The sequence below is a fragment of the Pipistrellus hanaki genome (assembly GCF_964339955.1).
Source record: "Pipistrellus hanaki genome assembly, chromosome: 1".
In the NCBI taxonomy this organism is placed as follows: domain Eukaryota; kingdom Metazoa; phylum Chordata; class Mammalia; order Chiroptera; family Vespertilionidae; genus Pipistrellus; species Pipistrellus hanaki.
Window position 1 is genome coordinate 61,360,849 of NC_140503.1, and position 24,903 is coordinate 61,385,751.

The 24,903-nt window shown below is 42.9% G+C and overlaps 1 protein-coding gene across 1 annotated transcript in view; it reads left to right on the plus strand.

The window, feature by feature from the left end:
• Nucleotides 1-24,903, plus strand: part of EHD4 (EH domain containing 4) — a 76,525-nt gene that overhangs the window by 699 nt on the left and 50,923 nt on the right. Inside the window, exon 2 of the mRNA XM_084885495.1 lies at nucleotides 16,884-17,060. Within this exon, the coding sequence (XP_084741621.1) occupies nucleotides 16,884-17,060 (177 nt within the window). The remainder of the gene's footprint in view (nucleotides 1-16,883; nucleotides 17,061-24,903) is intronic.

The following is a 24,903-nucleotide window of genomic DNA, read 5'->3' on the forward strand; positions in this document are numbered from 1 at the left end:
CCTTCCTTGTTCTTGGAGAGGAAAGGAGCTGCTCTGGCTACCTTTGTCCTGCCGTCTGGCTACAATCAGCATCTTGAGGAGCCAGTGAGGCCTAGTGCTTGGAAATGAGGGCAGTGGTGTGGGGTGTCAGAAGGGCTTTTGAGTCATCGTTGGAGAGTTCAGTCTCTCACATAGTACCCAACGCGTAACTACTTATTGAATGAATGAATGAATGAATGGCAACAGTTGAGCGTATTGCCTATGACCCCTTCCTTCCCTTGAGGTCGCATGCCATCCCCCCCCCCCCCCCACACACACACACACACACAGTGTTGGGGGTAAGGGTTAAGGGTAGAGAGGCCACCTCCATTCAGTTCTTGCACAGTCTTGCCTTTATCCTCCCGCAGGAAGTAAGCTGCGTGTAGCAAACCACCGCACCCAGTGGAGCTAAGAGGGAGTGTCATATTACTATACTTAGTTTCCATTTCTTAGGTGGGTCATTTCTTCCTGGTCACCCTTGACAACTAAAAATATTTGTCATGCCCTCTGCGTCTCCAAAAGCAAACAATTACTGTTCGTGCCCGAAGGTTCAATAATACAACCTCCTCGGTACTGACTTCTGATGGGAAATAATTGACATTGAAACAGACTTTTGAAGAGGCTATTTTACTTCTTACAGCAGCTGGCATATTAAGACTTGCCATTCTTTGGTGAGGAAACTTGTTTTCCTGGATTAAATCCTGTGTCAATTGAAACAAAGTGCCTGGTAATGTAAGGTTTCGGTCCAGGGTTTTGGAAATTATAACAGCTTCTTCATCGTTGATGTTCAACAGGTGTTCAGAACACTGTATCTATATTTGGATGCATGCCATTGCTATTAAGTAGTGCTCTCTTTTTCTCCATTCCAGAATCCTAAATAGTTCCCACAAATAGAGTAGCTGTCACTACAGGAAATATGTTCAGTCCAGGCCTACAGATATTCTATGAATGAATTCAGCCAAGCAAATATACTATATTGAAATATAGTTCCAGACCAGTGGTTTTCAACTGGTGTGGCACAAGAGTTTTTAAAACATGCAATACCTGACTAGTCAGGGGCACTGACCTCTATTCCCTTAGATTGTCAAATAAAAAATGACAACAGCTGGCACAATAGCCGTCTAGTGTGAATGAATGAAAATTATACCTATTTTTATTTTTTGTCAGATTGGAAAAAATACAATGTATTGTTTGGTGTGCGCAAAATTTTAGTAATTGGTTTTGTGCTTTTAGATTTAAAAAGGTTGAAAATTGCTGTTCTAGATAGTAACTTGAATTTGAAGCAAGACTAAAGAAAATAATTTTTAAATTGCTTTTTTTGGTGCTTATACTATGTTGAAAGCAATATTAAATATGTCACCCCAGATGCTCAAAATGATCCATAGAAATATTACAGTAACTGGAACTTTGAAAGATGACAAGACAATACATTTAAGGTCTTAAAAACAAATTTTTAAGTATATGGGATAATGAAGTATTACTCAAGTGGTACAAGAGCGGGAGATACGGGATGAGGAAGTGGCATTGTTATAATTACAGTAATCGCAGACTTTAATGGTGGCGTGTTCACAGCACCCCGGGCAGTCCCGTCTGCCACGAGGGCTTTATTATACCCTTTGTGATTAGGGAGCCCTTGATTCTGTACCCCCCTGGGTGTTATGCGGCTCACTATGCTCCCATAGACGGCATAAGAAGCAAGCCTAAAGTAGGAGAGCACAATTCAGAGGAGCGTGAATTGATCTATATATTTTTTCAGTTTACAAATTTATTTCAGTGTTCCTCACTCTTCTCTGCTTCATCGCTTTGTGGGAGCTTTGTGGTATTGCCAAACATAGTTTTAAGAAGAATTTTGAGACCTGACACTTGGAGATTCAATCCAAGCGGAGCACTTCTCAGTAGGCACTGAGCCATGTGCAGCCTCAGGGTGAGGGGGGAGTTACCATATCAGAAAGTCACTTGCTCTTGAGACCTCTCCTGGCCTAAGTGACTGTGGCATTGGGTAGCAGGCATAGAGTGGACCTGCGAAGTTAGAAGGAAATCAGGGTGGTCGGAAGCTTGCTGAGGCACCAGAGACCTGAGTTTGGTTTCAGAGTGAAGCTAAGAGGAAGAGATCTAGTTCCTGAGAGGAAAGCCCCAAACAAAAGGGAGCTACCCTCTGGAGACCTGCACTGTAACTGGGAGCGGAGGGGTTGGCCTAGGGTGCTGACCATCCTGGATGCTGCCTGCATCCATGGCTACCTTGTCGCTGAGGCTGGGCAGTGCCTGTGTAGTTTGCTTCCAGCCATTGGGCACTAGAAGCTCATACTTGGCTGTGGGGTGCACCTATCTACGTAGTTATATATTCTATCCACCTGGCTTTCTGCACATCCCAAGAGGTCACTGATAATGGAGCCTGCACTGATATGGAGAGACACTTAACTTGTTGCAAAGCCACTTAGCAAGGCCTTTGGTGTGCATTCCACTCTTTTTTTTTTTTTTAATATATTTTTTTATTGATTTTAGAGAGAAAGGGAGAGGAATAGAAAGATAGAAACATTAATGATGAGAGAGAATCATTGATTGGCTGTCTCCTGCACGCCCCCTACTTGGTATCTAGCCTACAACCCAGGCATGTGCCCTTGACTTGAATTGAACCCGGATACTTCAGTCTGTAGGCTGACACTCTATCCACTGACCAAACTGGCTAGGGCCATTCCACACCCTTGTAATGGAACCTTACTCTCCCTCCTTTTCCCCATAACTGGGAAGAACTAGGGGCCCCACTAAAACATGGTGAGCCATGACCTTCATCAGGAATAAGGAAATTAAGTGTGTGGCTTGTTGTAATGAAAAGGTCTCCTGGGTGGGGTGGATAAAGAATCTGAGTGTCAAGAAAAATACCCTCACTTCTGCATGAGATCACCATGAGGGGCCCACGTGCAAGGAAGAGGACGAATCGAAGGAAAGACTTGGTGGACTGTCCTCACAGGGATCACAAAACTGTCCTGAAAGGAGACTTCAGATGTGATGCAGATACTTGCCAAAGTCTCTTTGGGGTAGAAGCTGAGCAGTTGAAAAGCCTACTGTCTCACTGACAGTTTTCATCTCCCATAAGACAGAAGATGCAATGAGAGGAACTGTTGGTGCTCTACCTCTGACCAGCAAAGAAGAAAAAAGAGGAGAAAAAGAGATGGGCACAAAGAAAATGGCCATGACATCTTAGGCTCCGACAGCCAAGGAAGGGTGGATGTTGGGCTCAGCCAGGCTTGTGTCCAAACCCAAGGAGAACAGATTTCCGAGATTTCCCCCAGAAATCCCTGGGCCAGGTGCTGTGAAGGAAGACATTTCCACTGAGAGGATACGAGGCTCACCAAAAATCAGTTCAATCCACACAGTTGCAACTTTTGATTTTTAAAAGCCTGGCTTGCTTTCTTCCTCCTACACCCTGTCCCCTTTTCCCAGAAAAAAAAAAAAAAATTTCTAATGAGGAGAAAAGAGGGAAGTTATTCAAGAAACTGTATGGGCTTTAAAAGGTCAGAGACCAAGGCAGTTAGGTAAGAAAAAGAAATAGAAGGTATGTAGATTGGAGAGAAGTAAAATTATCTCTATTCATAGAGGACATGATCTTAGAAAGTTCTGAAGATTTAGGAATATCCTTTAAAAATCTCTTAAAACTCACAAATAAGTTCAGCAAAGTGTCAGGACACAAGATCAATATACAAAATTAATTGTATTTCTATATACTAGCAATGAATAATCTGAAAATGAAATTAAGAAACAACTCCATTTATAATAGTATATGAAAGAATAAAATACTTAGGAATAAATTTAACAAAAGTAGTGTAAAACTTACACATTTAAAACTATACAACTTTGCTGAAACTGGTTTGGCTCAGTGGATATTGCGTGGTCTGTGAACTGGGGGGTCCTAGGTTCAATTTCCGGTCAAGGGCACGTGCGTTGGTTGCAAGCACATCCCCAGTGTTTCTCTCTCCTCGATGTTTCTAACTATCTCTCTCCCTTCCTCTCTGTAAAAAAATCAATAAAATATATATTTTTAAAAACCACTATACAACTTTACGTGAAATATCAGGAGGATCACTCTGTAAAATATATGATTGTCTAACCAGAAAAAAATAAAATAACTATACAACTTAGTTGATAAAAATTCAAGAAAACCTTAAAAAAGGGAAAGACATCCTATGTTTATTGTTTGGAAGACTTAACATTTTTAGAATAGCAGTACTACTCAAAGTGACATATAGATTCAGTGCAATTCCAACCAAAATTCCAACTGCTTTCTTTACAGAAATTGACAGGCCTATCCTAAAATTCATTTGGAAATGTGAGGCATCCAGAATAGCCAAAACAATCTTAAAAAAAGAACAAAGCTGGAGTTTTCATACATCCTGATTTTAAAACTTACTATGAAGCTATAGTAAACAAGGGTGTGGTACTGGCTTAAGTTTAGACATATATATCAATTGAGTAGAATCGAGAGTCCAGAAATAAACTCATACATCTGTGGTACTTTTTTTCATTTTTTTATTAAGGTATTATGTGTGTCATATCTTACCTTTACCCCCCACCCCACTTCTATACATGCCCTCACCCCCCAGAGTTTTGTGTCCATTGGTTATGCTTATATACATGCATACAAGCCCTTCGGTTGATCTCTTATCTCCCCCACCTCGCCCTAACCTTCCCACTGTAATTTGACAGTCTGTTTGATGCTTTATATGGTACATTTTTTAATAAGGTTTTCAAGACAATCCAATGGGGGAAGAAATATTCTTTTCAACAAATGATGGTGGAACAATTGTATGTCTATACTGCAAAAGGAATAGAGAGTGACTGCTAATGGATATAGGTTTATTATGGGGGTGATGAAAGTGTTCTAAAATGAGATAGTGGTATTAGTTGCATAACTTTGTGAATATGCTAAAATCCACAGAATTATATCCTTTAAAAGGGTGAATTTTATGGTATGTGAAATATCCTATATAATAAAATGCTAATATGCAAATTGTCCCCTCGACCAGGAGTTCAACCAGGGGTTGGGGCCAGCCGGCCAACTGCCTGCAGCCCTAATTGGGCAGGCTGGCCGGACCCCACCCATGCACAAATTCATGTACCGGGCCTCTTGTATCTCAATAAAAATGTTAAAAAAATGAGTCTTCCAAAACTGAACATCCTATGATTTATTTAACTTCCACAATTCTGCAATTTATGCCAGTCAAGAAATTCCTGCATCTGTGTGCAATAATTTAAAATAAAAATGGATGCCGGAAAGAAAGCAAGCAAAAAAAAAAAAAAAAAGAAATGAAGAAGTGGAAATAACTAAAAGAACCAATACTACAAGGATAAAAGGAACTAAGGAGTAGACATGAGAAAAAAGGGATTCGCCAGCACACAATCCCTAGATGGTTTTCCCCCTACATATTCTTATCAATGTATAACTGTGTTCATTCTTCATAACACGCAAGTTACTAAAAATCAGGGTATGATATCTTACTATAAAATGCTTGATAAAGTAATTGTACTTTATTTAAATAAAACTTTAAATATTATTTAAATATAATATTAATAGGGAAAAGGGGGTTCATGTGCAAGGGGGCGAACAAGGTTTATGGGTAGTATGAACAAGCTCTAAGAAGCTGGAGCGAGTGGGCTGAGAGGGCAGAAATGCCTCCAACAATTAAAAAGCCTTCGTAGGCATATTTAGAACAAGAAAAAGAATCAGGAAGCCGTAGGCCCACTGCTTTCCCCGCCTAACTGAGAAGAACTAGGAGCCCCACTAAAACATGGTGAGCTTGGGACTCTTGCTGTAACATCAACAGAAAGCAGAACTACTCAGCTATTATTTTGCTTCCTCTTTTTCCTCTGAAAATGATCCAGAGTGGTAGAGGGGGCCCAGCCGTAACTGAGAGGGCGTTCAAACCCTGGGAATGAGGTGCTTTCAAGGGCCTGCACAGGCAAGGCCCAGTAAGTACCTGAGTGGATGGATGGATGGATGGATGGGAGGATGGTATAGGAAAAACATGTACTTGTGCTCAAAGGTCTATGGTTGGTGTTTTTTAAGAAAGTGTGAAGAGTATGAAAAGTATCAGAAAATTGGAAGCAGCCAGATGTCCCAGTTTTCAAAAAAGGATAGAAACAGATTGTGTTCAAGAACAAAACTCTACGTCATTCCTTTGATAAGCTCTAGACTGCATTATTAAAGAGAAGAGAGGTGAAGGCACTCACAGGAGGTAGCTTGATTCACCCTTTTAAAAAGGTCCCATTAGAGCCCTGGCTGAGTACTCAGTGGATTAGAACATGGTCCCATATAACACGGTTGCTGATTCAATCCCCTGTCAGGGTACATACAAGAATCAACCAATGAATGCATAGATATGTTGAAGCAAATCACTGTTTCTCTTTCCCTTCCTCTCTCTCTAAAATAAATAAAATTTTAAAAATTAAAAAAAATAATAATCCCATTTGAAAAACACAAGAGCTAACTTGGTGGTTCTCACCCTCATCCAGGCACTGGAGCCCCTGAAAATCATAGCCAGATACCATGCCACCATGCCCTCTCCAGATCTCTCTGAGATATAGACATTTTCATTTTTACAGAAGAATAAGACTATAATTACAACATATAAGATCACACCTATACAACCTACTGTTCATTTATTCAAATAATATTGATTTCGGGAATGGGCCCGGCTAATCACAGAGCTTAGCGTTTCATGGGGAATATAGAAAAGAATCCACAAGCCGTTAGGGCTCTGGATGTGCCCCTAAAAGCAATGAAGACCTGTAAGTTATGAAGAGATGGCGGTTAGAAAATCCTCCCCGAGCATTCAACCTAAAAGCCAAGCCCTGGGAATTAACTGCCCTAAGGAGACCAGGAGGTGAGGGCAAGAAGGTGTCAAAGGTGAGGCCCAGGTTTCTTGGGTAACAGGCGCTATCCACCGAGATGGGGACCTAAGAGGAGGAAGAGTGGGGCGTAATTAGGAGCTTAGATTTAAACCCAGGTTTAAGTGGGCACAGGTATAGAGTCCACGAGGGGTCAGACATACGGATCTGGAGTGAGAGAAAAAGGAGCTTGTGGAGACACTTGGAAAAAGTCAGTGAAGAGGTGGAGTCATGTCAGGGGAAGATGTGGCTCGGAGCCGACTTAGGGCTCTAATGGTTGCAAGTGACAGGCATTTATTACAAAAGGCTTAAGTAAAAAAAAAAAAAAAAAAAAAAAAAAAGAATACAGATCGTCTCATGAAACTGGTAAGACCGGGTGTACTGGCTTTAGACCTGGCCTAGGACCCCACGGGGCACAATCAGCTGAGGACTCAGCTTTGCTGCCTCCCGCAGGCTGACTTCCTTCTCAGTCCGTTTCCCCTCATGGAGTGGGCAGGTGGCTGTCTCCAATTCCAGACTCATATTCCGTCAGCTCAGCAGCCCCGGTGGGAAAGAAGAGCATCTCTTCCCCCACAGTTTAGCAGAAATCTCATGTTTGAGTCTCAGTCATTCAACTTTGGCCAAATGCCCATCCCTGAGCCACTCCCTAGAGCCCGGGGGAATGAAATAACCCCTGCCTGAGCGGGGTTGTCAACCCCAAACTATGTGGACTCGGAGTGGGGTGAGGTGCCTCCTCAGGGTGTTGGAAATGGATACTGGACAGGTGAAACAGCAGTCACTCCCCACAAAAGCCAGGGAAAGAGAGGAGAGGGGTGGTCAGCAAAGTCGGCTCGTCGGGGAAAGGATGAAAATAGAAGCAGTGGATTAGCCGGCGTGAATCAGGGTGACCTTCGCAAGAGCCATGTCAGTAAGTGGTGGTGATAGAACCCAGGTGGTGATGGGTCGAGGAATGAGTGGGAGGTGAGACATCAAATATAGAAAACTCTCAGCAGTTGGGCACAAAGGGGAGGAACCGTGCCCTGGTCACAGGCATTCCAGAGGTTTGGTTCAAGATGAGCAGGAGTTAGTGTTGATGGAAGGGGCCGTCGAGGGGCAGCAGCTGGTGTTCCAGATGCCCAAGGAGCAGCATCGGCTCTCCCTGTCTCCCTCCCCTCCGCTCTCTCTAAAGAAAAAGTTAAAAAAAAAAATCAGTGAAAAAGAATATCCTCTGGTGAGGATTAATAGAACAAAACAAAAATGCCTTTTCACTTTTTACTTCTTACTTCAGCCTCTGTTCTGTGGAATGCAATTCTGGGAGGTTGTAAATAGATGTTCAAAGGAAAAAACGGTTCTCTAGTCAAGTAACTCTGGGAAAGGCTGTGTTCTGTAGCCTCCTCATGAAGCTCACAGGGCTTCAGGTCAATGTAAAGTCTATTGTAAGATTCATAACTTACAGGTCATAACAGGAAACACAATAGGTCTTCATTGCACGCGCAGTTGAATGAATGAGTGGGAAAATAAACAAGGCTGTGAAATTGGAAAGCGTGTAGCCTTTGGTTCCAGTAAACTCCTCTCCCTTTCTTCTTTTCCCATTCTCCCACCCCCCTTCCAGAACGGCATGGAAGGTGGAGTGGAGCAGCTACACGGAACAGCTGGTGTTAGACAGCAGTGTGCTTTAAGAGCAGGATAAATAGAGATGTGAAAAGGGTTTACCCAGCAAATTCCAGTTTCTTGGTACAACAGGATAACATTCCCTACTAGGTCGGCAGTTTCAAATATGATGTATTCTGAATTAGCATTCCTGGTGATAATATGTCAATGATTTAACTAAGGGAAAAACAAAATTGAAAATAAAAGGTTTCACACTTAAAGAAGACATACAGTTTTAAAATGCAAGTGAAGTTCATTCTGACCTAGTTTTTTAATATCTCAGAGAAGATTAAAATTTTTAAAGTAGGTGAAATATTTGTTCAGGGATATTTATCTCAGCGTTATTTATATGAGTAAGAAATGGGAAGCTATTTAAATACCCAACAGTTAGGAAATGGTAAACTAAGTTGATACATATTCACCTTAGAACAGTATGCAGCCATTAAAAATTATTTACAAAGCATTTTTAAATATTTATTTTATTTTATTTTTTTATTTTGTACAGAGAGGAAGGGAGAGAGAGAGTTAGAAACATCGATGAGAGTCATCGATCAGCTGCCTCTTGCACACCCCCTACTGGGAATATGCCCGCAACCAAGGGACATGCCCTTGACCGGAATCGAACCCGGGACCCTTCAGTCCCCAAGCCAGCCGATGCTCTATCCATTGAGCCAAACCGGTCTCGGCTACAAAGCATTTTTAATGGTATAAGGAAAAACTAATGGTGAGAATCTAAGTACAAACTTGTTTAAATGCTTTGATCCCAATTTTATTTTTAAAAATATATGTGCAAAAAATGGATAGAAATATTTCAAAATGTTGAAAGTGGACATCTTGTACTACTAATGTGGTCTTGTGCAATTTACTTAACTTGTCATAGCACAGTTTTCTATAAGCTAGGAATAAGAATACCTGCTCCAACAATAGTGAGGGTAAAGTAGTAAAACATGTCAAAAGCCTTATAAATTGTTCAACATCATTTCATAAATTATTTGTTATTTGGTGGTGTCTAGCAGTAGAGTTGGTGGTAGTACCAAGTTATATATTCGGGAACATTTTATAAGACAATTGTAATAGTAAAGGTTTGATTCTCCTCCCACTTCCATTTCTTGGGATTAAACATGAGGATAAACAACGGAAACTGTTTTAAAAACATCATTTCCAGATTCTAAACAAATCAGAGTTGAAGGACTGACCATTCCTTTTCATTCTCTCTCCTAATGAAACAGTGGGTCAAGTATTATCAATAAAAACCTCTTATTAAACTCTCTAACACTTATTATAAATCGAAATTATTTAAACTCACAGCCACGAATTTAAAAATAAGGAAATAAAATGTTTCACAGAACTCAAAAGTTGTACTTTATATATTTCTTCCACATCTGTGTGATTTAAAACCTTAGTAATACCCAAAGGATAAAATGATTGTTGGGGTTAGTTTAATGCTCTTTTTAAAAAGCCCCAGGCTATGTCAATGACTTGCACTCTCTAGTGTACACAGAGGCCAGTGTAGACACAAGCATCTTTTAAAATCTCATCATTACCCAAGCTATTTCTCTAGACATTTTGAGAATTTTAAATTAATGCTCATAATATGCCCCAAATACAGGTGTCATAATGCTTTTTAGAGTGCTTGCTTAATAGCTATTGAATACTGCTCACAAGTCTTAGGTTTGTATGTGTGTTATGATTCATAGACTATGTTCCTGTAAACGCTCCTATGGGACCCTGACTCAGCGTCTCAGGCTCTGACTTAGGACAGGGAATGTTCCCACAGGACTAGTATTATAGAAACCCTAGGCTCTTATAAACCACTTCATCTATTTGAGCGCTAGTTTTCTCATCTGTACAATGGGGACAAAAATAGTATTTACCCAAGGTACTTAGAATGGAATAAGTTTAAGAATGCATGGATGAATACTCAGGAGAGAGAAAATTTGCAGCTGGAATTTTGGAATAATGAGCCTCTTATAGTTTGTTCATTTGTATTTTAGTCATTCTTATGCCCATCTTTGAGAGGATGGTGGGTGCTTGCGTATGTTGAGGGATTTTCCATTTTCTGAAGGTATTTTCTTCTTGTCACATGACTTTTTTTTTTTTTTTTTTTTTCTATGAAGTTAAAAGGTCTAGCCTAAGCAGTGGAAGAAGGAAGACACTGTCCACACGTCCCCTGGCAGGAAAGCAGCTCTGTGAGCCTAGGCCCATGGTCGGCAAACTGCGGCTCGAGAGCCACATGCGGCTCTTTGGCCCTTTGAGTGTGGCTCTTCCACAAAATACCACCGACTGGGCGGGTCTATTTTGAAGAAGTGGCATTAGAAGAAGTTTAAGTTTAAAAAATTTGGCTCTCCAAAGAAATTTCAATCGTTGTACTGTTGATATTTGGCTCTGTTGACTAATGAGTTTGCCGACCACTGCCCTAGGCTGAACGTGGCAGCCAGCGAGCCCAGGAGCCACGTGGGCGAGGCTGAACCATGGCCCTCAGCTCACAGGGACAAGGAGGTGTCGGCACTCCCGTCCTCCCACCACCCCTTCTGCCCTGCTTCTCGGAATCCAAGTGTTTGTCCCTTTTTACATTGGTGGCTTGGCTCAAGACTCGGAGAGCAGCCACCCCTGGAATTGGCAGCTTCTCCGAGAACTCAGGAAAAGGAGAGCGAGGGGAGCCAGGGACAGAAACCCAGCCTAAGGCACAGGATGCCTGTGAGGGGGCAGCTGCTCCGAGCCGAGGTGGACTCCTTTCTGTGGCTTCCTGTGGCCGCCCGCTCTTTGGAATTCTCTGACCCCACAGAGCCCCTGGGACTCGTGGCTTTGGAAAGCCTCCGAGCTGCCAAAACAAAAAGTTTAACACAGTGGATCAGCCTGGTGCGTGGGGAGCCTGTTTTTGTACATCACACCTCAGAGCTCTCTCAGACTCTTCCTTTCACGGTTGCTGGTTTTGAACCTGACCTCACTTCATTCTCACTTGGCTCATGTCAGATCCTGTGTCCTGGGCGTTCTCAGTTCTCTCCCTGCATGTGGCATGTGCCTGCCTGCCCAACAGTGTGACATGGTGTATCTGAGTTCACCATCACCACGGTAAACCTCTGCTGGGCCATCAGCTTAGCATGGCATATCGTAACTCATGTATCTGACAGGCTCTACTTAGGGGACCAGGAGCTAGGGGGACCCCCAAGGCTATGGGGCTGAACCTGCAGCAGATGCCTCCACTCAGGAGGGAGGAGCCCCAGGCTCCAGTCCTGCAGGGCCACGGGTGAGTTTGACCAGCAACAAACTCAGTTCCTGCCCTCAGCTCCAGTCTCTTCACATGGACAGATATGGGGTTGAGCCAAGTGGTTCCTAGGAGACTTTGAGGCTGTAGAGTTGTGTGTGTGGACTGTGCCCTGCAGGAAAAGGCCGCCTGTCAGAAGAGAGGGGATAGTTCCACCAACAACACCAATTCTTCGTGTTCCATGAAGCGTTCACGAGAGAACATGAGGCAGGGGGTGACCAAACAAGGTCCTGGGATGACCAGGGAGACCTGCCACAAAGGAGGCAGGGAGGTGGCTTAAAGAGTAGGTAGGATAGATGCTAGAGATCATGAGACATGATTCCCCACCAGAGAGGAAACGAAGTGAGGGGAGATGGGGGCAGGAATTTCGGGCCTAGAAGAGATGGATCAAGAGGGGAACAAAAGGCGCAGACTGCAGAGGGTGGCTGTGGGGGTTCCTGAATCGGAGTTATCTGGGAAGGACTGGGCTGTTAGAGTGGTGCTTTAGGAAAAGAAGGGCAAATGGGGGAGAGGAAGTACGGGAAGTAGGGAGTGACCAGAGTCCAGATGAGGTGTGATGAGGAGGCAGAGAAGGGAGGGAGGGAGGCCAGAGCTGATGACCACCTGGGTGAGGGCTCAGAGAAAGTCTGAGTCTGCAGATTCTGGTTCTGCTCCTACCATGTCCCAGACACCATTCGCCGCTGGGAGACCACGGTGAGCCAGACAGACAAGGCTCCTTTCTCTCAATGTGCTCCTAACCTCTGGGACAGTGACATGCAAACAGGAGCATAATGTCAGATACTGATTTCTGCTATGAGCAGGGGAATCAGAGTGAGAGAGAGACAGGGGTGGAGGCATCAGACAGATTGGAGAGGCTACTTTGTCAATGGGTATTTATGACTATCTCAACCATGTGCCAGAGATGGCTCCAACACATGGGAAGCATCAGTGAACAGGAGAGACAAAAAGCCTGCTTTCCTGCAGCTTACACTCCATCAGGGGGAGATAGGGAATAAACCATAGAATAATAAATAAGTGTATTTTATATTATGATAGAGGGAATAAGAGCTATGGGAAAGAGAAACACAACTTTTTTTCTAATTTTTTGCTGTTATAGATAATGCTGCAGTGAATGCAGAAATCTTTCTCATGTGTCTAAGGATTTTCCCTAAGGATAGATTTCAAAAAGTAGAATTACCCCCATTTTGAAGGTTTTTCATACAAAGTATCAAATTGCTTTTTAGTGAAGTTATACCAACTTATTCCTCCAGCATATGGAAGGGTGTTTATTTTACTATAGCCTCACCAGCATTGAGTATTATGAGTTTTTTAAAGTGCCGATATGCTATTTATTTAATTGGTATTACCTTGATAATGAAATTGAAAATTGACTTTTGGCTTTTTATTATCTGTGGGGGAAAGTATCACTAAACAAAATAATGTAAATCAACTATAAAATATAGTAATATTTTTTCTAATTTGGTTTCTTCCTCTGTACCTGGGATTGGATGATTTACCAAGGTTGCAGACCCTTTGTAGGCTGTTTTGGCAAGCCAACCATTGCAGTAACAATTGATTCTATGGAAAGTGCCTGTCAAATTTCAAGACAACACTTGGACCTAACCCTTTTGTGAGTAGGGAGCTGTGTGTGCTGCAGGAGGCCTGGTGGCACTGGCTGCTGTCCTTCCAAACCCCGGCCCCTCTCCCCAATTTCCTCCCCTTCTCCATCTGTCCCCTGGATCTCCTGGCTTAGCCTCATCCAGGCCACAAGGCATGGAAATCAAACTGGACTTGAATGGGTGTGATCTGGACTTGAATTCTAGCTTTGCTGCTGCTGACTTTAGACTGAGATCCCTAAAACCTAAATTCCCCATTCCTATGTGAAATCCACACACTCCTTCTACACTCCACACATGCTGGAGTTTTGCAAAATGTGAGTCACTGTCACTTTTACCAGAATTTATAAACATGAATATTTCTGCTCCTGTGAGTATTTACTAGTATTTATTAGTCTAGTAGGGAGGTGCCTGGAAAAGTTTTGAATTTTTTAAAATTAAATGTGAACATGTCTTGAAAAGAGCACCTCTTCTGCCCGGCTTTTCTGCAGGGAGAAGAGAGACAGCTGGCCCTGTTGTTAGGGCAGCCCCAAGACCACGCAGGACAGTGTGGAGGCTCTTTTCCTTCACTCACAAGGAAATAGGGTGCCCAATGCCAGCGGGACACTGTGCTGTGGCCCTGAACTCCCTTGTGCTCCTCATCCCTGAGCAAACCACCTGCTCGAACCCACGTTTAAACCTATCTGGAGACAGCGCAAGACCTGGGGTCCAATTGCCAGCATTCCGTTTCCAATGGAACATTTACTGTGTGGCCTTGGTCGGGTTGCTTAGCCTCTCTGGTGTCTCGGCATTCCCACCAGACAATGAGAGTGTCGGTGGCCTCCTCAGTGCTGTAGGGATTGAATGAAACGATGTGTGCATGGAGGGCTTTGTACTGCACCAGGCTAGTAGTGAGTACTTGGTAAATGCTGGGAGCTATGATCCAATTTTTTTCATATTTACTCTAAATTCAGTGGATATATTTAAATGATGTATCTATTCTTATGCTCCACAGCTTCACAAAAATTAAGAAATCCTGGATGACATTAAAACTAGCGATGAGATCAATTAAGTGTTTAGAAATAGCCTGCTGCAATTGCTAAACAATCTTCATTTTATTTACGTAGAAAACCTAGATCTAAAGGGTGGCGTAATTTCTTATTCTTAGAAAGATGGCAACATGGTTGGACATTTGATAGTTCAGTTCTTTTCTTATATTCCTAGAAATACAAATCATAGGTACTATGCTTAAATTTGATCAGTCGGGGCATTGTAGAAATAAAGGAAATTGTTTAGGACCAAGTAGATTGTTAGCTGCAGGAACGGGGAGCTGGAGGAAGTTTGCAGGTTTCTGCCCTCGAGCCTTTCCCCGGGTGCAGGCTCATCTCCCCAGCAGGGCTGGGACATGGCGCTGCCCCACTCCTCGTGAGCAGGGACCCTTCCACCGCCCCCCTCCTCCCCCAATGCCTCTTCACAGCCACTGCCAAGTGTTCTCTGAAGGTGCTGCATTTCAACCTGTTGCTTGGTGATGAGTGAAATGTATTCCAAATGTACTCCAGTTGATCCTTGAACAACATGAGTTTGAACTGTGTGGGTCCACATATGTGCTGATTTGTTTTAGCAAATACTATAGATGTATTTTCTCTTTTTTATGATTTTCTTAGAAACATTTTCTTTTCTCTAGCTTACTCTCTTGTAAGAAGATATGTGTGTTTTGTTTTTTACTCCTTTAATGAATTTATTGGGGTGACATTGGATAATAACTCTACATAGGTTTCAGATGTACAATTCTGTAACACATCATATGCATATTGTATTGTGAGTTCACCACCCCAAGTCAAGTCTCCTTCATCACCATTTACTCCCCCATACCCTCTTGTACCTCTCCTCACCCCCTTCCCATTACAATTTACGATACATATAATATACAAAGTGGGTTTTAATTGTTTATGTTATTGTTAAGGCTTTGGGCCATAACAGTCTATTAGTAGTTAAGTTTTGGGGGAGTCAAAAGTTATACATGAATTTTCCGTTGCATTGTTCAAGGGTCGGCTGTCCTCCCTCCTGTTCCTCCTGGCTGCAGAGGACAGAAGGAGCGGCCTTTCCCCACCCACCCCCTGTTTCCATGAGCACACAGGGTCTCCCTGCATCGCGGAAAGGGAGTCTTGGCGGGGAGGGAGGGAGCGAGGGAGAGAAGGGCTGTAGTGGCTTCACCTGGAGGCGGTGCTGGTGGGCGGGGAGGGCTATGTGAGGGCTTATCCCATTCCCACAGAAAGCAGACCTGCCCCAGCCCAACATGCCACTGAGCCAGTCCCAATGCCCTGCATTTCATCACCTGGTCTCCTCTGCCCGCTGACTGAGAGTCCTCAATGGCATTTGCTAGGGCCACTGTACACAGATGTGCAGGTTAAACTACTGCGGGCAAAGAGGCATGTGGGAGGGGGGACATGTAAAATCCAGCCAGAGTCCTCCTTGCTGAGCTGTGAATTCTGGTCAGGGGCTGTGTCTGCCTAGAGCCGTGGTCGGCAAACTGCGGCTCAAGAGCCACATGCGGCTCTTTGGCCCCTTGAGTGTGGCTCTTCCACAAAATACCATGGCCCAGGAGAGTCTATTTTGAAGAAGAGGCGTTAGAAGAAGTTTAAGTTTAAAAAGTTTGGCTCTCAAAAGAAATTTCAATCATTGTACTGTTGATATTTGGCTCTGTTGACTAATGAGTTTGCCGACCACTGTCCTAGAGGAAAAGGCACCTTTTCCCAATTTGCACAAAGTGCTACCCACGGCCCTGGTGATATCTACTCTCACCTTCCCTCTTTCACCCCCATCCTCCATAGCAGCCTCTGCTGCTACTGAATTATTTGGAAATGTTCTCCAATAGCTACAGCCTTCAGGAGCCCAAGGGAGCTGTAAAATGCACAAAGGAGGATGTCCAGCCTCATAGACTGTCAGTGACAGGAAGGAGATGGTTCATTATTTCATTCACTTCATGGCGTGCCCTCTGTGGGCAGGCACAGTGAGGGGTGCTGGGCTATGCATCTGGCCACAGACATGGGCCTGTCTGCAAGGGACAACAAGCAGAGAAGCACAGTGCCATGGTGAGCACCATGACGGCCAAGGCTCAGGGTGCCGGGCCCACAGAGGAGGTGTCCCCAACATGCTGGAGGGACAGGGACACTTCCCTAAAGGGGGTGGGCTGAGCAGGGTCTTCCAGGGCACATAGGAGCTGCCTGGGTACCTGCTCTGGGGTGGTGTCAGTTGCACCAAGAATTGCTGTGCTGAGCAGAGGTGCGTTAGCAGGCCCAATCAGTCAGCCAGATGTCCGACCTCGTTTACTGGCTTCTTAACACTGGGGAGGTGGGGGAAGATAGGTCCGTCTCTTTTAAGCTTTGAAAAATCATTATTAGCAAAAGAATAAATCATGCTCCTTTTCAGGGGGTGGGGTATAAAACTGGCAGACCCAGGAAGCTTTCTGACGGTTTGCTTTGTGACAACATGCCGTTTCTCCCCGCCTCTCCCAGATACTTACTGGAGCAGGATTTCCCCGGCATGAGGATCGGCCCGGAGCCCACCACCGACTCCTTCATCGCGGTGATGTACGGGGAGAGCGAGGGCAGCACCCCGGGGAACGCTTTGGTTGTGGACCCCAAGAAGCCGTTCCGAAAGCTCGGTCGCTTCGGAAATGCTTTCCTGAACCGGTAAGGACCCGCAGCCCGCCACCTTTGGGCAGGTTATTTTAAACGTTTCTTTGAATTCTTGCCAATTACATGTAAAGGTTCAAAAACAGAGCTGAACATGTCTGTTCTAGAAGAGAGGCGTCATAGAGAATATGCTTTTGCTATTCAAATGTTTGAAACCTGCCCTGGCCCGGTAGCTCAGTTGGTTAGGGTGTCGTCAGTTGTGCCAAGATTGCGGGTTCCGTCCATGGTCAGGGCACATACAAGAATCAACCAATGAATGCGTAAATAAGTGGAACAACAAATCAGTGTTACTCTCTTTCTCGATCCCTCTCTCCCTTCCCCCCTCTCTCTAAAATCAATTAAAAAATATATTTGAAAGATTTTCAAAGAAAATGATCATTTCACCTATTCTGGGTGACTTCAGAGAGCAAAACTAAGGCCCAGGATTGGACATTATAAGGCCGCACAGTATAAGGAACAAATTTCTAATAGTTTGAGCTGCATAGAATTGATCAAGTTGCCTTGTGAGGTGTGAGCTCCCCGTCGCTGGCCGGAGGGCCTCCGCTCAGGCCTAGTATGCCGGGGCCTCCCGCGCGGAGCGGAGCCCGAGGACCCTAAGGTACAGCTGACCCCAGATTCAGTCTGTTGGTTATTGCAGGACAGACCACCTCCTCTCCGTGGCTGCTTCTCACTCCCATGCTGTGAGCTGCTTCCTTCTTTATTAGAGCAGAGCATGGGAAATAGAGCCAAAAACTACACAAAAAGTTAATTTTTATACGCGGGCATTTTATAGATGTGAAGTTGTAGGGTAGCCGAAGTACTGTCTTCACTGGAGATGCAGCTGTACCACCCCGCCACCTTTCACCAGAGTTCCCCAGGAAATGGCGAGAGGGCAGAGAAGAGCCAGCAGGTTCTCCCGGAGGCAGCTCTGCTCTCTCAGTGTGACCTGCTCCTACCTTCCCCGCCCCCTCACTCCTCATGGCCACTCCTAGCGGGTTTTTTTGTTTGTTAGTTTTTTAACATTTCCCTTTATTTTTCCCTATCGTTACCTTCTCCCCTCCACCTCTTCTCTTATGAGTTTGCTGCCTTAGGCTGGTTGGTTTGAGGGAGTGGGCTATGGGAGGTTCAAGGACAAGTTGGGAGTCATCCATACCCCTTTAGGGAGAGGTGGAACTAGAGCTGACAGACAAGAGACTTGAACTCCACTTCTTTTTTAGCTGGTTTTCAAAAATAGGAATGTATCTTCCCAGTGGACTGCTGTCCTCTCAGAGGCTGAGACATCTCGTTGCACAACTCCAGGGGGCGCCATTCATGAGGACTATGGAATGATGTGCCTGGGAGCTCTGCAACGGCTCTGCCCACAGTGGTCCAGGCAACCTCCGCAGGTGCCTTCTGTGGAAACCTGAACTCTCTAGGGACCCATACTCTCCATTAAGGGCTTTTCATGCTGCTGTGAGATCAACAAAAGCAAGCGGCAGGGGAGAGCGCTGCAGCGGGATAAATAGAAAGGTGCCATGGCATAGCTGAGCACAGAGAGATGTCATCTTGTTGCTAGCAGGGAACTCGGTTTATTCCTGAGCTCCAGAGCGTCTTCTGGTGGGAGAAGAAGGGTCGAGGACAGAGGGTCTCTCGGGAAGGGCTGGGAAGGAGTAAACCACACTTGAGGGGAAGTGGGACAAGAAGCTCCCCCATCCGGGCCTCCCGGGAAGCTGCGGTCATGGGAAGGCAGGAGCCAGGCTTCCTGTCCCAAGACTGGCCAGAGAGGAAGTGCCGGGCACAGCACCCTGCCTTCTCGGTGGAAGGCCTCCTGGTCCTGTGGTTTCATCACCCCTGCACTCCGTCTTACTCTCCTTTTCCTGACAAAGGCTTAAAAAAGAAAGAAGCTGTGACTTTTTTCAAGTTCCCATTTTGTGAAGTCCATTTTCACAAGAGAAAACCCAGGAAGAGTGGTTTGGGGCTTATTTAATTTTGGCAAGTGATTTACTTTCCCAACAGATTTTTTCAAATCCCAAACATTTATCAGATGAGTATGAAAAACAAAGCATTTAGGAAAGATTTTGAATAGCAAGGTTCATTATCTCAGAATCGAAAACTTGCTGAAAATAATTCATGCATTATATAAGCAAGTGTTAATTAAATTCAGACGACATAGAAAAATAATGGCTAATAATTATATGGTATGTACTGTGTCAGATACGGTTCTGACTTTATATTAGCTCTAAATGTCCTCACAAAAGCCCTGTGCCTAGGTGCTACTGTCATCCCTAGCGTAGCGAGGAGAACTGATGCGTAGAGAGATTGATTTAACCTCCACAGGATCACTCAGCTAAGTGGCAGTGCTGGGATTGGAACCAAGGCCATCTGGCCCAGAGTCCTGCTAGTGACTTATACTGAGCTGCCCGATAATATACTGTTTACACTAAGAATCATTGCCTACTGCCCCCCTATCTGACTTTTAAAGCTGTTCTTAACATAACTCACCGCAATGATGAAAATGCTGCCGTTTCACCCCAGCTCTTATGTAAGAGAGTCAGTTAGTGTAGGGCGCTCAAATGTGTGTACGTAATTTTAGCACCCCTGTGGGAATATCAGCAAGTTCTGTCTAAAGGCAGGCAAACTTCTTTTTACATAGTATACTTTCTGGGAATGAGGTCAGAGTACAATACTACATGGAAGAGACTCATCTGCCTGCTGTGGAGAACTCCCTTCCCCACTGAGCAACCACCGCTCACCTAGGGGACAAGTCCCATTGGCTGGCCCCTCCTTATAGGGCATTGGCTTGGGCATCTGCTCCCAGCAGCATCTTTAAAAGAGTTTCGTGCTTCCCCTGGTCGTACAGATAACGCCTGGAGCATGACAGCAGCCTCAAAGCATTAAGCAAACCAGTGGAGCCTAAGTCTCAATCTCCAAGGCCAGTTCCTAAGAAAGTAACAGGGAGTCTACAGTGCATTTTTGAGAAATGAAGACAAATTCCCAAAAGGGCAGCTTCAAATGATAGAAATTCCATAATTGAGCGATAAAAGCAGGGGTTGAATCTGGAACAAAAAGAATTATACGGAAATGACTTTAGGGTGACAGTCTGCAACTGCGCTTCCGAGAGGCATTCCACAGGCAGGCCTATCTCGGAGTTGCTCCATGGTTATTGAGGTTACAGAGTCTGTTATCAGGAGGCAGTTCCACTGCACAGAGGAGGAGATGGACATACCACAGCACCCTGAGGCGTGAGCCTGGGAGACAGACACCAGTGTGTTTTGGTCAGCTCAACAAGTGTCAGGAATTGGCTTCTGACATTTCCCCCTGCAGTCTGCTTTTGAATTGGATGCCATGTTTTCCCCTCAATATAGTTTTCTAAAAGTATTAGTCTGTTTTTCAAATTCAGACAGCTACAGACATTGTTTTAAAATTTAGCATGTAGTATAATTTTAAATTGTAGTCTTCCAGAGAACACATTCTTAATCTCTTTTATTTCTTCCTTGCCTCAATTTCTTTAAAAAATAATTTTAATCATTAGCCTTAGGGATTAAATTTTGAAACTTCCTTTTTAAACTGAAGGAATTTGAATAGTATTTTTAGTGCACCTGTTATTTTAACTAGATCTTATGATGGTGATGATATAAAAAATATTGTCTTACATTTTTGCAATAATTTAGCAATAGTAGAATACATATGGGTATTTTTGGACTTATACTCTTATTTGTTACCTCTATGTTTGTCATTAAAGAGGCTTTACTAAATAGACTCTTTTTAGATTATGAGTAGTACATAGTCATTTAGTAGCACTGTGAATTAAAAAAAAAAACTGAATACAAGTGTACAATGTCAGTCCAGACACATGCTGGCTCTACCATCTAATTTAGCTGCAGAGATGAAGGGAAATAGATTCTTGCCGAAAATCACTGCTGATTCACCAGAAAAAAAAATTTTTTTTTTTAATTTGAGGTATTAGTTGGTTTTTGTGTGTGTGCTATGCTATATCAGGGTACAAAACAAGTCTTTATAAGTTCAAGAAGATGGAAATCATATCAAGCATCTTCTTGGATCACAACAGCACAAAACTAGAAATCAACTACAATAAAAAAAACTCAAAAACATTCAAACACATAGATGCTAAATAGTATTAAACAATGAATGGGTTGCCAATTAGATCAAGGAAGAAATCAAAAACGTCCTGAAAATAAATGAAATTGAACACATAAGGACACAGAGAAAGCAGTCCTGAGGGAAGTTCATAGTATTACAGGCCTACCTCAAGAAAAAGATAAAGCTCAAATCCTATATAATAAAAACCTAATATGCTAAGTGTCTAGCCGTCTAGTCATCAAAGTGTAATATGCTAATAACATGCTAAGGCTGCTCAACTGCTCATTATGACATGCACTGACCACCAGGGGCCAGATGCTCTGACCAGTAGGTTAGCTTGCTGCTGGGATCCAGCCAATCGGGACTGAGCAAGGCGAGCTGAACATGTCCTGGAGCCCTCCCGCAATTCCTCCCCCAGCTAACCCTACCCCCGATGGACCCCCATCTGTGCGGGCAAGCTGGACCCCACCCATGCATGAGTTCATGCACTGGGCCTCTAGTAAGTGATAAACCCTCCAACTAAAAGAAGTAGAGCCCAGAAAAAGAAAAGCCCAGAAGAAGTAGAAGGAAGGAATAATAAAGATCAGAGTGGAAGCCCTAGCTGATTTGGCTCAATGGATAGAGTGTCAGCCTACAGACTGAAGGGTCCTAGGTTCGATTCCAATCAAGGGTACATTCCCTGGTTTCGGGCTTGATCCCCTGTAGGGGGCATGCAGGAGGCAGCCAATCAATGATTCTCTTTTATCATTGATGTTTCTCTCCCTCTCCCTTCCTCTCTTAAATCAATAAAAAAAATAAAAATAAAAAAAAAGATCGGAGCTGAAATAAATGACACAGATACTAAAAAGCAATATAAAAGATCAGTGAAACCAAGAACTGGTTCTTTGAAAAGATAAACAAGATTGATGAACCTTTAGTCAGACTCATCAAGAAACAAAGAGAAAGGACCCAAATAAGTAAAGTCAGAGATGAAAAAGGCACCACAGAAATATAAAGGATTGTAAGAGAATACTTTGAACACCTACTAGTATATGCCAACAAACTGGACAACCTGGAACAAATGGAAAAATTCCTGAAAACATGAAATCTTCCAAAATTCAATCAGGGAATCAGAAAACCTGAATAGGCTGATGACAACTAATGAAATTGAAGCAGTAATAAAATAAATAAATAAATAAATAAATAAATAAATAAATAAATAAAACCTCCTAGCAAACAAAATTTCTGGACCTGATTTACAGACAAGTATTACCAAACATTCAAAGATAGAGCTAACACTTATCCTCCTGAAACTCTTCCAAAAAATTTAAGAGGAGGGAAGACTTCCAAGCTCTTTTTACAATGCCAGCATTATCCTAATTCCAAAACCAGATAAGAACACTACAAAGAAAGAAAATTACAGGCCAATATCCCTAATCAACATAGATGCTAAAATTCTCAACAAAATATTAGCAAATCGGATCCAGCAATACATTAAGAAGATCATATACCTTGACCAAGTGGGATTTATTCTGGGGGTATAAGACTGGTTAATATTCGCAAATCAATGTGATACATCACATAAAACAAAAGGTAAAAATCATATCATATCAATAGACTCAGAAAAAGCATTCAATAAAACAGCATTCACTTTTTAAAATATATTTTTTCGATTTTTTTATAGAGAGGAAGAGAGAGGGATAGAGAGTTAGAAACATGGACGAGAGAGAAACATAGATTCAGCTGCCTCCTGCACACTCCCTACTGGGGATGTGCCCTTGATCAGAATAGAACCTGGGACCCTTCAGTCCACAGGCTGACGCTCTATCCACTGAGCCAAACCAGTCAGGGCAGCATGCACTTCTGATAAAAACTCTCAGCAAAGTGGAAATAGAAGAAACATACCTCAATATAATAAAGGCCATATATGATAAACCTACAGCCAACAACATATCCAATGGGCAAAAACTAAAAGCATTTCCCTTAAGAACAGGAACAAGACAGGGTTGTCTGCTTTCACTGTTCTTATTCAATCTAGTACTAGAAGTCTAGCTACAGCGATCAGACAAGAAGAAGAAATACAAGGCATCCAAATTGGAAAGGAGGAAGTAAAGCTCTTATTACTCACAGATGACACAATATTGTACACAGAAAACCCTAAAGACTCCACCAAAAAAACTACTAGATTAATAAATGAAATTGGTTAACCAGAATACAAAATTAACATCCAGAAAGCAATGGCATTTTTATACACAATAATGAACTCTCAAAAAGAGAAACTATAGCCGAAACCGGTTTGGCTCAATAGATAGAGCGTTGGCCTGGGGAATGAAAGGTCCCAGGTTCGATTTCAGTCAAGGGCATGTACCTTGGTTGCAGGCATATCCCCAGTAGGGGGTGTGCAGGAGGCAGCTGATCGATGACTCTCTCTCATCGATGTTTCTAACTCTCTATCTCTCTCCCTTCCTCTCTGTACAAAATCAATAAAATATAAAATAAAATAAAAAAGAGAGAAACTATAAAACCAATCCCATTTGTCATTGTAACAAAAATAATAAGATACCTGGGAATAATCTTAACCAAGGAGATAAAAGACCTGTTCTTGGAAAACTATAAGACATTGAAAAGAGAAATAGAGGAGATGCAAACAAGTGGAAGCATGGATTGGGAGAATAACATCATTAAAATGTCTATACTAACCAAAGCAATCTCCAGATTCAATGCAATTCCTATTAAAATACCACCGGCATATTTCACAGATCTAGAACATATATTCCAAAAATTTATATGAACCTAAAAAGGCCCTAAATAGCCACAATAATCTTGAAAAAGAAGAACAAAATTGTAGAGGTCACAATACCAGATATCAAATTATACTACAAAGCCATTGTAATCAAAACAATCTAGTACTGACACAAGGACAGATATATAGATCAATGAAACAGAACAGAGAACCCAGAAATCAACCCATGCCATTATGATCATTTAATATTTGGCAAAGGAGGTAAAAGCATACAGTGGAATAGACAGTCTCTTCAATAAATAGTGTTGGAAAAAATGGATAGGTAAATGAAAAAAAAAAGAAAAGAACTAGTCCACCAACTTACACCATACATAAGAATAAACTCAAAATGGATAAAAGACTTAAATGTAAGTGATGAAACCATAAAAATCCTAGAAGAAAACAAAGGCAGTAAAATCTCAGACATCTCACATAGCAGAATTTTCTCTGATAACATCTCCCTAGGGCAAAAGAAACAAAGGAAAAAATAAACAAATGGGGCTACATCAAACTAAAAAGCTTCTGCACAGCAAAAAAAAAAATTAATCCTCAAAATGAAAAGGGAACCCACTGAATGGGAGAACATATTTGCCAATGACATCTCTGATAAGGGGGTTATTTCCAAAATATATGAAGAACTCATGCAATTCAACAAAAGAAAGACAAACAATCAAATCAAAAATGGGCAAAGGACCTGAATAGACACTGCCCCATAGAGAACATACAGATGGCCAATAGGCATATGAAAAAATGCTCAACATTACTAACCATCAGAGAGATGCAAGTTAAAACTATAATGAGTTAATCCTCACATCTGCCAGAATGGCTACCATCAATAAATCAACAGACAAGTGCAGGTGAGGATGTGGGGAAAAGGGAACCCTAGTACATGCTATTGGGAATGCAAACTGGTGCGTCCACTATGGAAAAGAATATGGAGTTTCCTCGGAAAATAAAAAATGGAACTGTTGTTTGATCCAGTGATCCCACTTCTAGGAATATATCCTAAGAATCCTGAAA